The sequence below is a fragment of the Podarcis erhardii genome, assembly GCF_964252035.2.
Source record: "Podarcis erhardii genome assembly, chromosome: 2".
NCBI classification, from domain to species: domain Eukaryota; kingdom Metazoa; phylum Chordata; class Lepidosauria; order Squamata; family Lacertidae; genus Podarcis; species Podarcis erhardii.
Window position 1 is genome coordinate 75,753,611 of NC_138498.1, and position 15,979 is coordinate 75,769,589.

At 44.9% G+C, this 15,979-nt stretch overlaps 1 protein-coding gene and 1 long non-coding RNA gene across 4 annotated transcripts in view; one reads left to right on the forward strand and one right to left on the reverse strand.

Annotated features, from left to right (window-relative positions):
* The window catches only part of TWF2 (twinfilin actin binding protein 2), a 64,929-nt gene extending 54,461 nt beyond the window's left edge, over positions 1–10,468 (forward strand). For 2 of the 3 annotated variants that reach the window (XM_081847410.1, XM_081847411.1), the window contains 4 exons: positions 3,491–3,616; positions 3,761–3,911; positions 4,503–4,624; positions 5,637–10,468. In XM_081847410.1, coding sequence (XP_081703536.1) covers positions 3,491–3,616; positions 3,761–3,911; positions 4,503–4,624; positions 5,637–5,804 — 567 coding nt within the window. In that variant the 3' untranslated portion in view covers positions 5,805–10,468. Of the gene's footprint in view, positions 1–516; positions 574–3,490; positions 3,617–3,760; positions 3,912–4,502; positions 4,625–5,636 lie in introns of all 3 variants that reach the window. The other variant, XM_081847409.1, reaches the window with a different exon arrangement.
* A 567-nt stretch (positions 10,469–11,035) lies between these two features.
* LOC309333792 lies at positions 11,036–15,973 on the reverse strand. Its single transcript, XR_014152690.1, has 3 exons — positions 13,920–15,973; positions 12,262–13,492; positions 11,036–11,972 (listed from the first exon to the last, which is right to left on the reverse strand). It is a non-coding gene; the product is annotated as an uncharacterized lncRNA (long non-coding RNA).
* Between the last annotated feature and the right edge of the window lie 6 nt (positions 15,974–15,979).

Here is a 15,979-nt window from a genome sequence, read left to right on the forward strand (position 1 = left end):
AGGCAAAGGTAGACTGAGCAATGGATGTAACAGCAGGCTGGATTCCAGCCTCACAAAAGCCAGAGGTTTTGACACTATCCCACACTGCTCTCTATCTGTTTAGGAAAGCTTTTAATGTTTAATAGATTATTGTATTTTAATATTCTGTTGGAAGCTGCCCAGGTGGCTGGGGAAACCCAGCCAGATGGGCGGGGTATAAATAAATTATTATTATTATTATCATCCTGCAAACAAGGACACATTCCAGGCAGGCAAAGGCACTCTTGTGGTGAGGCAGAGCAGTGAGATGGGTGGGAGGGCACAGCTGGGGGAAAGTTTCAAGGGCCTAGAGGGCCGCATTTTTAACCCATGGGGCAGATGTTTTCCACCCCCTTTTTAAGGATTGTGTTCTCCTGGAGTGCTTAGCGGCCCTTCTTGGCTATTAGCTCAGCCCACAATATGTGAAGACTTTCAGGTAACTCTTTTCTCTTGTCTCTGTCACAATGTGACTCCGTTTCCCTACGTTCTGCATGACAGATGGTAGTGGGCTGTTGCTGCTGCCCATCAGTGGTTGAATACCCTCACCTTGAGGAGGTAGGCGGCGTTGCCTGCATTTTGCTTTCTGCTCTCGCTGGGGGTGTGGTGGGGGATTCTTTCTCTTGATTGCCAGTTTGGTTGCATCCTTCTCTGTGTTCTCTCAAAGAAACAAACATTCCCAACAAACCAGAGTTCCGTTCCTGTGATGCTCACCAAGTGAGCGTGGGTCCCATTTTTCTAAATGGCCTTGAGAGAAATAAGTTCCCTAATGGGAGATGTGGATTTCTAACAGAAAGAAACTGATTCCCCGCCTTCCTTTTTGGAGTGGTTTTGGTATATACTGGTGAGCGAGTTTTGCTAATAGGGCATTAGAGATCTTCACTAATTCAGGGCCTATTCTGTGGAGGATTCCTTGTAACGCATGTAATTGCTTAAATGCTATCGTGATAAATGTGGCACAGAGTGAGTGCTCCTGGATAAAAAAACAAACCACAGGAATTCAAGATAAATATGTTAAAGGGGGTGTTTATTTTTGAATTTGAAGGACATCTGGACAATCCTTACAATTCTGCCAAAGAATGTGGAAGCCTCTCCCAGTTTCTGTCTCGTGATGATAAACTTAGTAGGCTGCTTTGGAAATTTAGATAATGCCTCTGTATAGTAAGGATTTGTGCAGGTGAGATTGGGAGAGTGTTCCCTACACCGTGGGCAAGAGTTTAACTTACTTATTTACTGCATAGCATTGAATGAGACCATCCCTGTAGTCTCAAGTCCAAGCAGATTGCTATGTGATCTCCTGGCTTCCATTTTAAATCCTGATCCTCATCCGAACGCTGGGGCTGGCTGAGACAAAATGTTGGCCTTCAGAGCATTTTCGAAAGATTGGGGGAAGCTCCAGGCCTTGGTTAGAAGCTAGCAGCAAACTGAAGTGAGGTTAAATGTGTGGTTGTGTTTAACATATCTATCCCCACCACCACCACCTTCTGAATAAACAACCATGGAGATGGAAGTGAGTGATCAGGATTGAGACTATACCATGTGAAGAGGGAGATTTCACCCTCTCCTGTGCTGCAGTCCCAATGAAAATGTCCCCAGACATCTGCTGCTACCCTCAGGAAGAAAGCTTCTGTTGATGCTTCCTTCGCAGGACGGGATTGCAACTTGAGAAGTGGGGAGGAATCCCAATTGTGGCAGGATCTGTAATTTCTGTGTATACTACATAGGACTGTTCAGGACATCTAAAGTGCCATTCACCACCATCTCATGTGGCTGCAAGTTCCTTAAATGAAGAACTACTTTCTTATGTCTGTCCTAAACGGCGTTTTCATAAATTTGTCTTGTAGTTTTGGGTTCTCTGCCTCCTTTGTAGTAAGCAATACAGGGGTAGCCAACATGGTGCCCTGCAGATGTTGCTAGACTCCAGCTCTCCTCAGTCCCAGCCAACGTGACCCAACTGGCTACTCCTGAAATAATATAGCATGATCTATTTTAAGTAGTATTATTTTCAGGCATTCCACATTTCCGGCTTTCTAACTGTGTCACTCATGGATTCTTCTACAGACCAGTTCCTTATTCTGATACTTAATATATTCCAAATTATATATGGTCAGAGCGGGGATTTTAATAGTTTTTCATCTACTGGAAAATGACATTTCTCTCTCATGATAAAAAGCAAAGCCTCGCTTTCACTCCTTTATCAAGAATGAAAGTGAAATATTGATAGTTACTCAATGAAGCGTGTGACCTATTTCTTGCTCTTCTACAAAGCAGGAAGCAAACAGCTAATGATTTTTTCTGGTGACACTGTGCAAAGCCTTATAAGGCTGTGGTCTACAGCCACTTGCAGTTATTTTGGAATGAATTTATTATTATTATTTTTAAGCTAAGACTGCGAGGATGTGTGTGTGTTAGTGCACCAAAGTCGCCAGAATTAGTCACATTTCCCCTTCTTAAGACTGTATTTTAATTATTTTTTTAAAAAAAATATGACATTTGAACTGCAACAATTAACCAGTTTCATAAATCTAATGAGAAACTTCCTTTCTCCTCTGTAAATCTTGTCCTACCCCTCCACAAAAAACTTCTCTGATTTAAAAACAAGATAAAATATGGGCAGGTACAAAAGAATATGGTGTGTGTGGTGGAGAGGGGTTGGATAAAGATCGGAACAGATGTACAATTTGATTTTCAATGAATGCTTCTATTCAGAACCTATGGAATACACTTGACCAAAAATTGGGGAGGGATTGCATGTGTTTTTCTTTTCAGCTGATCTAATGTTAGGGGCTAGCTCAGGAAGCCTGATTTCTGGGTCTTTTGTGCTGGGCCCCATATCTTCTGCCCCTTTCCTCAACTTAAACTTTGCTTTTATTGCAAAGCACAGTGCTGGCGAGACCCCAGCCACTCACCGTCTTAATTTGCTCAGAGACCTAAATTTGTGCATATATAGAGCACACGCAAATTTATTTCATATTCCAGTTACCAGAGGGTTTTTTAGGTACTGAGAAGCGCCCCTGCTTGCAACTGCCTACCAAACCTAGAATCATAGAATCATAGAATCATAGAGTTGGAAGAGACCACAAGGGCCATCGAGTCCAACCCCCTGCCAAGCAGGAAACACCACCACCTGGTGGTGGTGTTTTGAAAGCAAACTTTGCCAGTGCCTCAATGCAAATCCTGCCCCAGGATTCTTCTTCTGGCCTCCAGACTGATGCATCAGTCTAGGGAGCAGGGCACCAGGCTTCTCCACTGGTCCTCTCCTTGGTCCAGCATTGTGGACAGGCTCCATCCCCTTGTGCCATGGCAGCTACTAGCAGCCCCTTGCCACAGGCTCTTTCCCTTCCAGGGTGCATCAGCTTCTGAGCGCCCCGAGTCCCAGCAGCATGGCTTGTGTTTTGCTGTCACCTTTGTTTCTTTCCTCCTTCCTTCATTTCACCTCTGTTCCTTTTCCCCCATCCCCACCCCTGTTAAACAGGTCAAGACTGAAATCAGCGTCGAAAGCAAACACCAGACCCTCCAGGGACTGGCTTTTCCTTTGCAGCCAGAAGCTCAGCAGGCCATCCAGTTACTAAAACAGAAGAAGATCAATTACATCCAGCTGGTGAGAAGTCCGTTTTTCACTATTCAGTTTGGCCTTTTGAACATCTCTTGGACTTCTGTGCAAGCCCTGCTTGTTCAAAGGCTCTTGGTTTCCCCCGAGCCAAATGTTGTTCTGAACTGTGTCCTCTTGCCTTTGTTTATACAGAAGCTGGACCTGGAACGGGAGACCATAGACTTGGTCCACACCAACGCCACTGAGATAGCAGAGCTGCCTAAAAGAATTCCTCAGGATTCGGCCCGTTACCACTTCTTCCTGTATAAGCACTCTCACGAGGGAGATTATCTGGAGTCCGTTGGTAAGCTCTGGCCAAATCTACAGCCTGTCTTTGTTTTTTTTACAGACCAGAATTTTGCTTCTGTATCTGTGCCTGTCCTTTCTTTCATTCATTCATCCTTCCTTCCCTCCCTCTAGAGAGGCATAGGAATTTATTTTCTGAATGTATCAAAGGGTTCTCCCCACCAGTGCAGATTCTTTTGCCCATGAATCTGGGGAACTGTGAGAATGTGCCTGTTAAGTCCTTTCTGTTGATATGTATTTGCTCATGCAATTTCTCCAGTGCCAGAAGCCTCATAAGCCATCGGTTTAGTGCAGTGATGGCCAAACTTGGCCCTCCATCTGTTTTGGGACTACAATTCCCATCATCCTTGACCACTGGTCCTGTTAGCTAGGGATGATGAGAGTTGTAGTCACATAACAGCTGGAGGGTCAAGTTTGGCCATCACTGGTTTAGTGCAAAGAATCCTGCAAAACTTTTTCCTACTCTTTGTGTTCTGCACTTCCTCCCATTATAGTTGTTGCATGCATGGTTTTGCTCCCTATAGTTTTGTGGAATTAATCATGGCCAGACCCAGGGATGACTGATTGCCCTGTTTTCTCTTCCTTGCAGTATTTATCTACTCCATGCCTGGTTACAAATGTAGCATCAAGGAGCGCATGTTGTACTCCAGCTGCAAGAGCCGACTGCTTGACTCGGTGGAACAAGATTTCTGCCTAGAGATTGCAAAGAAGGTAAGCCTAGGCTGCCGCCACCCCTTGACCCTTAAATTTATATTTGATGAAATCCTCCTCCTTCCATATGGACACTAGGAGCTGTGGATGGTGTGAAGGACTGGTGGGACAGTAGATGAAGATTCTTCCGGAGGAATTCCTCAGGACCCAGTATATAACTTGGGGAAGTGTCCCGACGTTGGTCTTAAAAACCTTAAGACCAATCATTTTTAAAAAAATTAAATACTTTAGTAGCAGAAGATCAGCTAGAGAGGCAGTTGGGCTTTTGGATGACCAGGGTGTCAAATATGTGTTAAAGAAGGAAAAAGAGACTGCAGGAAAGCTGAATGAATCAGCTGCATCTGTCTTCCCAGCAGAAGATGTAGGGCAGATCCTGGCCATCTAAGGAAACTGTGCCTTGTCCCTAAGATCAGATTGCAGATGGGAAAATTGCTGATTTTTTTAAAAAAGGATCCAAGGGATTACAAGCCAGTTAGCTTAACTTGTGTTTTGGGGAAACTGGTGGAAACCATTATTAAGGATAGAATTACCAAGCATCTGAAAAAAGAGTTCTTTGCAGTCATGGGATGAGAGGACAGGTCCTCTCTTAGATGAGTAACGGTTTAAGGAAAAGGAAGCAGAGAATAGGAATAACTGGAGGAATAATAACTGGAGTAATAATAACTGGAATAATAATAACTGGAGAATAGGAATAACGGGGGGGGGGGGGAGAGGAATGAAGGAACTCTTGGCCAAGAGAAATTTCAAAATTGCATGGCTGACCTATGAAATGATGAAAAGCTCGTTGCTCAGATGAGGAGCTGTGATACTCAGATTCTGGAGATGAAAAGTAGATCTGGTTGGAAGCAACATTTTAGAGTTGCTGCTGGATGGTAGAAATGATTTTGGGGAAAGAGGTGGACGAGGGAGGTAAGAGTGGCATTACGAGGAAGACAGTCCTTGTCTCATCTGAGATGTAGGTGTTTTCAGAGGCCAAGGCAGAGGACTGCATCTCCTCTTTCCTCTTTGCCAGATTGAAATTGATGATGGAGCTGAGCTGACAGCAGAGTTCCTGTATGATGAGGTCCACCCCAAGCAGCATGCCTTCAAGCAGGCCTTTGCCAAACCCAAGGGGCCTGTGGGAAAGAGGGGACAGAAGCGACTTATCAAAGGACCAGGCGAGAATGGTGAAGACAGTTAAACCCTCGTGGACAGGAGGACGGGTCAGGAAAGGGGCTGCGGGTGCCTACCAGCCTCCGGAATCGCAGCTCCAACCAAATCCACCTCTCGGCATCTGAGCCTGTCCACCGAACTCCAGAGCTGTTTCCTCCATCTCTTCTTTCAAAGTCGTCTCCACCTGGTTTCATTAGGGGGAGGGAGGGTAGGAATCTGGGGGCAGGGAGGAAGAGAGAGAACCCCCAAGCCATTTCTCTTCCTTTTTGCTCTGTCGTTGTGTAAATCCTGGGATGGGGGGGAAACCATAACTGTTCTAGATTGAAATGACTCTTAAAACTGATGCTCCTGTTTACTGCTTCATGCTGTGACCTGGTTTACTTGGAAACGGCACCACTCAAAGGATTTTCTTCACCACTTATCTGGGGTGGGGTATTCACACGCAAAGAGCAGAACTCTACCCACCCCCACCCCCCACAAAAAACCCTCCAAATGCCTTTTCTCTCACCGTTACAAAACAGTGCATCAATAGTCTTTGGAAATTCCCATACCGTTAATGTCATGTTTTACCAAGATGGCACGTTTGCCTAGGAGTTGACTCAGTACTCACTATTTGAGGTTTAAGGAGTGTGTTCCAGGGATTAACACTGCAGCAGGATCTCCCCTCCCCCTTTTTTGTTTAAAACCATGGAGTTGGTGGGGGAGATGCTAGAGGTTAGTGGGATTTGCTCAAACGACACAGGTGTGTTGTTTGGATGTAGAAAAGCTGTTCATCTCCAGGCAGCTGAAGGAGAGGCTGATAGTTCCTGATAGTGGCTCTCATTTCACCAGTGAAGAGGCTTGGCGTCCAGTTCCAGGCCTTACCAGGTAGCCTTGTTTGTGGCGCCACAAATCCACACACAGGTCCTGGATGTCACTGTCCACTTTTATGAGTTTTGTAAAGCTGTTTCTCCCCCAACCTCTTCTGCCTCACTTTGATGGCTCATTGCCTCACACTGTTGCAGCCACATGAGAAGACGAGAGCAATTAGAAATCAGGAAGTGCAATCCCTGCCCAGTTCCTCTTGGTTGGCTCCTTGACATTCTTAATTTAAGGCTGCCACTTCTTCTTTTCGTGTCACCTCCATGTATAGCTCTGGTATGGTTTACCACACGTTGCCACACCAGCGCCTCACCTTGCAGTTGGCTCCCAGCCAAATGGCCATGTCAACTTACCTAGCTGTTGCTCTGACTTACAGGAACTGCCTTTTCTCAAGCTAGAATGTTCCAAATATTGCATTCAGCTGGCTGTTGGCTATGAAGCCTTTGGGCTCCTTGGCCCAGTGATGTATTTGCTCAAGTGTCGTCCTCCTCCCTCAATCGTGACACCTGCACTGGCACCTGTAGGTTACGATGCAAAACCAGGCTGATCCTTAGCTATACAGTAAAGCTTTGCCAAGCTAAGGGAATATTGGCACTTCCACAGGATACTGAACGCTGAACGGGTTGTCTTCTTCATGGGATGCACTTTCCCCATGACAGATGTTGTTCACTGTGGCAGGAATGTTCTGTGCCCCAGAGTGGTTGCTGCAGATCCATGTAAACCAGGTGGAAGGAAGGGGCAGCTGCTGGTGTGACGGTGTTACCCATGTGCAGGGGGGCTGGAGCAGCTCATGATGGAAGGGCAGTTGCATTGCCAGGGGGTGTTGGTGGTGGAAGAAGTCTTCTCGATCCGCTCTGAATGCAAGAGTAGAAGTAGGCCCTGACTCAGCTCAAGCCAGCAATGTGACCCGGATTGGGGACTTCTGACAACCATTGTAGTAGATGACGATGTGTTCATTCCATGGGGGTCACTGAATTTAACGTGCATGATTAAACTTCTCCTTATGACCCCTGGGGAGCTTCTTAGTGGTCTGTTTTGTATCTCATAAAAAAAAAAACCCAAAAACTCCACACAAATGCTAAGCCTTTTTTCTCCCTTTTTTTCATTTTTTCTTTTCTTACATAGCCAATTGTGTGGTGTTAGCTTGATGGCTTTGAATCGTGATTTCTTCCCTGCCCCTCCCTCCACCCCCCTTTTATGAAGTCAGTGTATTCTTTTGAAGTCTACAGAAGAGGCAGATAAGTTAAGCAGCAAAGAATGCTGCAACACTTGTGAAGGAAAGGGCCTGGGTTTTCTCTAGCTCGCTCATTCCCATGGTGGAAACAGCTGGGACTTGGGCCTACGATTCAAGAAAGGAAGGGCAGGTTTCTCCAAGTTCAAAGCACACTGCCCTAGGGCAGTTTCAAGTATCTGGCTTTTTAAAAATGATTTAAAGAATACAGAACAGCTCATGCCATAATTTCAGAGGAGAAACCTAGATTTTAACTCTCCCATAATATTTTTATTTTCCTGAGAGGTATGCTGGAAGGAATTGGAAGGACAGTCTCTTCTAACTTTTAAGAATTTCCTCCACATTGGGCAGCAGGCCTTGCTTCCAGTATGTAGCGCTCAGAAGACATTGATGAGGTTCAAAGTTTGGCCTAGCTCAGCATGTCATGTTCAGCCAGCAGGATCCAGATTCAAATAGGGATAATGAAATCCTCTACTGGGGGGTTTCCTCTCTCATTTGCCTATATTTTCTGTGACCAAAACCCAAACTGTCAAGCTACATTCAGGGACTGCAGTGGTAGGTTGTCTCACTCCTCCACCCCCAATTCTTGTTCCTGGAACACCGTAACTGTTGGCCAGGAGTTGCCAAGCTGGTGCATTCCACATGTCAAACTCCCAATTTCCATCAGCCCCTGCTAGCATGATGGGAGTTGCATTCAAACAACATTTGAAGGACACCACACTGGCTGTCCCTGCTCTAGGCTCCCCAGCTGCCATTATTTGGCTTATCCCTAACCCCCCACCTCCCGGTAACAATCCTGTGGGGCGAGTCTGCATTCTAGGTGGAGTGTGCTATGCACGTGTGGGGTTATCTAGCCCACCTGTGCTTTCATTCATGTGCTTCTGGATGTTGCCACCCTCTGTCGGCATTTTTACTGCCACTGTGAGACATAGTGAATCAGCAAAAAGCTTTCTTGTCTTGAGATAATGCATACTGGTGCCTCTGTCATCCCATTCCCTCAGGAATGTGCAAGAAGTCAGACATTTTTAAGAGCATCTACCCAAGGCCCAAGCAAAGGGACATCCAGATGTGAGCATTTGCTGACTCAGACGCATTTTCCATTCTGTAGCTGGAAGATGGTAACCAGCATGTCACAGAGGATACATTTCTTTGGGATCCCCCACCACTGCCAAAGATTAATAAAACAAGGATTTCATTCCATTTTAAGTTTGTCTAGCAAGGTCACTGTTGACATGTTCTTTGCCATGTTCTGTTTAATGGATTAGCCCCATGTTCATTATTCCACAACATGTCCCAAAGGAATTTGGTGGCTAAAGCAACCAAGACCTAGCTTGGCCTTGTGTGATATTTGGAGTCCATTAGATTGGTCAGATTTATCAGTTATAATTTAAGGACCTATCAGAACTTCCATGAAGGAAAAAGAATTGGTAGCCTACATCTCAGTACTCTCTTTCTTGTCTCATTTTCTCCTCTCCACTAACACTAAAGGCCAAATCTCAGGATTTCAGAGAGACTAGTTACAGAATCGTTGTGTCTCCCACCGCCTACCCACTGACCCATGAACATGACTGGTGCCTGCGGTTACTCCACTATGCGATCTAAATATCTGGAGCCTCTCTTTTTTATGGAGGGGTAACCCTTGTTTCCGAGGTGATGAGATGACTTTCAAAGTCAGCCATGCTGGATGAAGATCACAATCATGTGACAATCCCATAAATATCCAGCCTTCCCCCATCCCATCCTTCACAAGTATCCATCCAATCTGCACAATAGAAAGCTTCCCCCACACTCCTTACCTGTTTTGGAAGAAACACCCCAGCACTGGAACGCTTCTAAGCTGGAGAGGAATATTACTCAGAGCATGGGACATCCTTCCTCCCATGGGTATCCTCAGGTATCTCTGCCTGTGGAAATTTCCCACCCCTAAAACAGTCTCCAAATTTATTAGGCTGGATCAGAATCAATGAGTCAATATAACATCATAATTTTGCCATCTAGGAGTCAAGTCAGAGAAACAGAAGACATGGTTTCTCCCCTTTTAAAATGTTTCAGTTTATTTTAGTGGGCCCACTAATACTGCATCATTATGGTGGCCTAGGTAGTTGCTGTACTCTCATTTGGAACTTGTTTTGACTTGAATCATTTTAGCGCTATATGGAAGCCCAGGGGCAATGTTTTGAAGGGCCCCAAAGTGGCAGGAGCCCATAGAGCGTTGAGACTATGCTACTACTGAAGAACGGTAGAGTATTCCTGCACATGCTCAGTGGAGGCTGCGATAGGTTTAGTGCACACACTGCTCTAGCAGGTGCTTAGCTGTAGTGGCTGAAAGGCAGGGCCAATGGACAGCGTGGTAAAAGTGATCACAGCCGTCACTTGACTGTAACTTGCCACAGTGACAAGCAGGCCAGAAACTACCACTACCTTATTCACACTAACAGCATGCAGAATCTTAACATGAGCACCAGAGGTTTGGAGAAACTTAGGAAATGCACATTCCTGATTGGACTGGGTGATGATGTGGATTTGTAGATTATGGGGGAGGCAGGGCACACTGTACTGAATGCTGTATTTTCTAAAAAATAAAAAGTATTTTTAAAACAGTTGGTTTTTGTGTATTTCTTTAGTAGGTTGAGGCAGCTGCCTGCCCTGTGTTGGCTACTTGAAAGTTCACTATGCAAAGACCACAACCTGGCAGAGACTCAGTCATTGGTGGTACCGAGGTGGTACTTCCGGTGGCTATTTCCGTGCACCAAAGGGAGATGGTGCTCCACTTGCTTCTAACAGCCCATCTCCCAAACTCTGTCACTGCTCAGTTAACTGACTCGTTTCGAGAATGTTGCTGATGTTCTTCTGCTTTCTTGGCTGGTTCCAGCACAGCAGAGTGTACAGCAAGCGGAGAAATGTGAGATCTGTTTCTTTGTTGTTTCGCAGCTGCTCAGAAAAATCACAAAATATCCCTTTGATTTACTGCATAGAAAAGTTGTTCATCATCAGCATGCGCTTAAGGCTGAGAGCAACTTGCCCAAGTTAGAGTAGGTGTTTTGCAAGAGCATGAGGAGGAAGAATATTCCTGTAAAATAGAATGTACACACTTGACCCCAAGTGTACTTAACTTAATAGTAGCTGAAACTTGACATTTTGATGAGTATTCCTGCTCTGAGAGTTCTATTTGCTGTGAATTTTGTAATATGTAAGATAAGTTCCTAAGTGAGTGGATGGAGGCATTCACCCATGTAATCTGGGTGGCTGCTGCCAGACTCTGGAGAAGGTAGACTGGCTCCTCTTAGCGGTCTTTCCACTAGCAAATGGAAGACCTTGTTCCAACAGGTTTTGCAAAATTGACTGCTTTTAATGAAAGGGCTGGTGTTGTGGTTTTTTGTGTGTGATTATTTGTATGTTTAAAACCAATTATATATATCTATCAAGTTTTAATTCTATTAATTTTTAATTGTTTTTTAATAGTCCCCCCCTTGTTTTTAGCAATTATTGTTTTTATCTATAAGCTGCCCTGAGTCCCATTTGGGGGGTGGGGGGAGTGAGGTATAAATAAATACATAATATGAATCCTGTTCATGTTCCCAGAATCAAGCCAGAGCTGCCATGCACATAATGGGACACGGTTATGGATCCTGTTCTTGTTCCTGTATGAGAGCCGTTTCATTCTGAATCTCTTTATTCTCAGCACTAAGAACAGCTTGTGGCTAACTAGTTTTAGGCAACTGTAGACCAGTCTACTTCATCATAGGTGTGATAGGATGTGGGTTTCTTTAATAAGCTTGATGTGACATTCTGGCACATTGAGGTGAGTGAGGGGGACACTAGGAGGAAGACACAGAAGTTCACATGTTCTGCACATGATAGCAAGTCTGGCAGGTGAGGTCATAAGAAATATGGGTTGAGTGGCAAGGTCTCCTCATAGCAAAGCTACCCCCCAACTGCTTTGCTAGGACTGCAACTCAACCCAGCTTATTTTCAGCCCACATTCTTACCACCCCAGTTTGGCCATGGGTCTTTGAGGGCTCAATTCATGCAATATCCCCTCCACTTTTACCTACTTACTTAATCTTCCTGTAAACTATTATGTGTGGCATGGTGGCCTGTTTTCTAGATTGGAAAATGCACTCTTGTTGTCTTTCATATTGGTTGTAAAAAAATTGTCTTTTACTCTTGGAAAAAAAAGTGTGCTTTACCTCCAGGGGCATTAATTTTCAAGCTAACATGTCCGCTCACCTATTACACTTCAACCATGTGTATCTACTGGTATTCCCTATGGTGAAGCAGCAGTGTGCATCTCCCATCGGTTGGGGGAACAGGACATGACTGTGTGCCAATAGGTTGGGACTCCCAACCACTTGCCTAATTGTGTGTATGGAAATGGACGTCTCCCCATCACCCCTTCTGGTGTTCAGCCTTGCAAACCCCAATGTGTGTGTAGCAAGCAGGTGTGTAAATTATGAATCAACGCCAGCCAATAAGCATGCGTTCAGTTTCTAGATAAAGGTCACTGTACTGAGTTAGTCAAGCCTTTTCCTTAAGCGTTTGTGGTAGCCAGCTTGATGACAAGAATACAAGTTTGTGTCTCTGGAATGTGCAAGGGACAAGTCGGAGCAAAGGCAGGAATGCAGACCCCTCATAAAAAGGGAGATATTGTCTGTAGGCAGCTTGTAAGATCACCCTAATTGCTCTAAACTTAACCAGCAGTGTATAATCGTTAACTTCGCTGCAACTCTGTGGGAGGGCCAGAGCCAAAGGAATGTGATTGCCAGTTCCACAAAACAGCAAGTGCTGGCTTGTGCGCAGTCAAGTCTTCCTGCCCATTGCTTCAGACTCTTGTTTTCATTGATGCTGCATGCCTTGGTTGTATTATGGCTATAACTGGGGGTGCCACCTTCTTTTCGTGAGAGCCTCCATGCCTTCAGCAGCTGTGTGATAACCAGGCATTAAATAGGTTTTGCCAAGGATGGGGAATGCGAAACATGCTGAATTCCTGCCTGTCAACACAGCTATGGAAGCTTCTGTTTTCCATTTGGGATTGCCACCCTTTCTCAGTCTCTATCCTGGGGTCTCTCGGTGCTTAAAAGGAGATAGCAATCATTGCCTACTGGGTAGATTTTGGTGCTGCTTAGCTTGCTTTTGAAGGTAAATCTGAATATCAATCAGTTCAGCTGGAGCACTGGAAGGAGGTAAGGTGGCTTTGCAAATGAATGGACTTCAAACTTTGAAGACACAGGTATGTTGCATGTTGTTGTTTTTTAAGCAACACACACACACCAGATGTTTGCATCTTGATCCTATTGGTATTTAGCAAAACCTTCCATTCTCAGTCTTTTTGGGTCTTGAAGGTAATGACCTAGTTGCTTGAAGACTTTATCCACGAGACAGCAAAGATAACAAATTGTAATTCCATCTTGTGGAAAATAATGTTGCCCCTTAGATTACATAAATTGGTTATAAGGCCCTGGAACCATTTTTCATGATTACAGGGGACAGATGCTCTCTAGGGGCAGGGGGGGAGTCTGCTGTCTTCTAATGCAGGGATAAATGCAACTTCTGTATTCTGACCAGGTTTTACACTCGCACACCATCATGTCCCAGAATGCCAGCCTTGTAATGGGTCCCCCCCCCTCCCACTTTCCCAGCTTTTGCCAATGTATTCTTGCAAAGTGAGAGCTGGACCATAAAGAAGGCTGATCGCCGAAGAATTGATGCTTTTGAATTATGGTGCTGGAGGAGACTCTTGAGAGTCCCATGGACTGCAAGAAGAACAAACCTATCCATTCTGAAGGAAATCAGCCCTGAGTGCTCACTGGAAGGACAGATTGTGAAGCTGAGGCTCCAATACTTTGGCCACCTCATGAGAAGAGAAGACTCCCTGGAGAAGACCCTGATGTTGGGAAAGATGGAGGGCACAAGGAGAAGGGGGCGACAGAGGACGAGATGGTTGGATAGTGTTTTCGAGGTTACCAGCATGAGTTTGAACAAACTGCGGGAGGCAGTGGAGGACAGAGGTGCCTGGCGTTCTCTGGTTCATGGGGTCACGAAGAGTCGGACACGACTAAACGACTAAACAACAACAATTCTTGCAAAATCCAGGAAGTGGAAGAATAATTCATTTGATGATGTTTGTATATCAGTGCCAGCAAGGAAATGAACATACCTTTTTGGCCTTGTGTTGGAAAATAAATACCTGACTTTCCCTGGCGATTGTGACCAAAAGGTGTGGTAAGCCCCTCCCCTTCCCATGCCTGTTAAAAATGGAAGCTAGGATTGGACCTCCTCTCTAATCCTTTGTTTTTTGATCTCATAAGCATAGGACAGAAAAGTTTGACTTGTTAAGGCAGGCGGAGGAACTACTTCAACGTTGTCTGAATGAATACTGAAAATTGCGTGGCGTATAACCAACCAAAAATAAAATAAATAGCGATGGGTTGAACGTGAATGCTTGCTATCTCAACATTTTCCAGGCCATCTTTCATGTGTTACTATTCTCCCATCATGGCTTAAATGGATGATTAAATATTGTGTAAATCTAAGTTGCAGCTTTTAATCATCTGGAGGGCCACAAGGTTCCACTATCTGATCTAGATCAATCTTGCGGCTGATCCTTGGGGGAGCATCTTGCTGCCCACCCCGTCTGCCTCTTTTCCTATATGTAGCAGCAGCCCAGGACCAAAGGATAAGGTGGTGGCAGCAAAGATCCTTCTACTCACTCCTCCTTTTCATGACCCTTTGTTTTGTTCCTGCTCCCATCCCTGCTGTATAGCACAGACAAAAATGGCTGGGCCTGGGCAGGGGGAGAATTGATAAAACCAGGAGAGGACCTGCTGAAGGGAGCTGTGTCTGTGCTTCTTCTGCAACATTAGAGCTATGTGCCTGTTCTCTAGATTTGAGTCAGCACCATGCACAGAGATTGCGATGGCAGTGGCAGCAGCTCCTGAAAACTGTGCTACAGATGTTGATGAGCTACAAGTCTCATCAGCCCCAGCCAGCATGGCGAATGATCATGGATCATGAGAGCTGTGGTCCTGCAAATGTTTCTGGACTACACGATCCATATCCCTAAAGGAAAGATGGGGAACATTTGCTATTGAGGGCTGCATTCTCTTACAGGTAATTGTTCAGGGAAACAGGGCAGCTGTGGGCAGGGCTGAGGCCAGCAGGGGAGAAGAACCACTTCTTTTCTTCCACCCTTTCTCCCTGCTCAGCTGGCTGCTGGAGAAGTAGATTGCTGTTACCAGGAGTCTAACCTGGTTCTCTTGCAGAAGGCCTTTGGAATTAGGCTAGGTCTGCAGGTGGCCCACCCCAGTCTAGATCATAGTTTCTCATGTGGTGCTCCACAAACTCCATTCAGGTTGCCAAACGGTTTAGAGTATCTGTATTTGGCTCTGCAATTGATTTATTCTTTGTGGCAACTGAGATTAAGGCTTTTGACCTGAGATTACAGCTGAAAAAAATGACACCTGAGACTACAGAACTTCGCTCAGAAAAACAGGCGCATCCATCGCAGCTGGAAAACAAAGGCTACTCTTACGGTCTGTCAAGAACCTCCATGCACCCAATTTTTACATGGTCCATGGGTTTGTGGTAAGGGGGGAGGTCTGAGAGCCACTGATCTTGAACAGCGGTGGTTATGGCTTTCAGTAGGTGACAATATTGAAATGCTAGGTCAATCGGTGTCACATGAAAAATATTTAATTTAAAAAGTTTTTTTAATCTTGCCCCCGCTTAATAAGAGAGGTAGCTTGACGTATACAAACAGACAGACAGACACACATCAGTTAAACAGTACCAATCACATTTGGAGGACTTCTATCTGATTCAAGTAGGAAATGTTTCTTCTGTATAAATAATCTGCTTAAATACAGTACAGTGCTGTTAAAGGTGACTGTGCCGTTATTTAACTGTTATAAATATCAGATCCTGATTGAATTAACTTTTGCTTAAGAAAAAACAATTAGAAAACTACTGTTCTTGTCACAGTTTAGGAAAATATGCACCGCTGAATATTAAAGCTGCAGCTATGCTGGTGAAGAGAGTTACAAAACTTTAAAAGAAACTCTTCAGTGTGTTGGAAGAATAGAATCCTGCATAGGTCATGGAAGTTGTTGGAG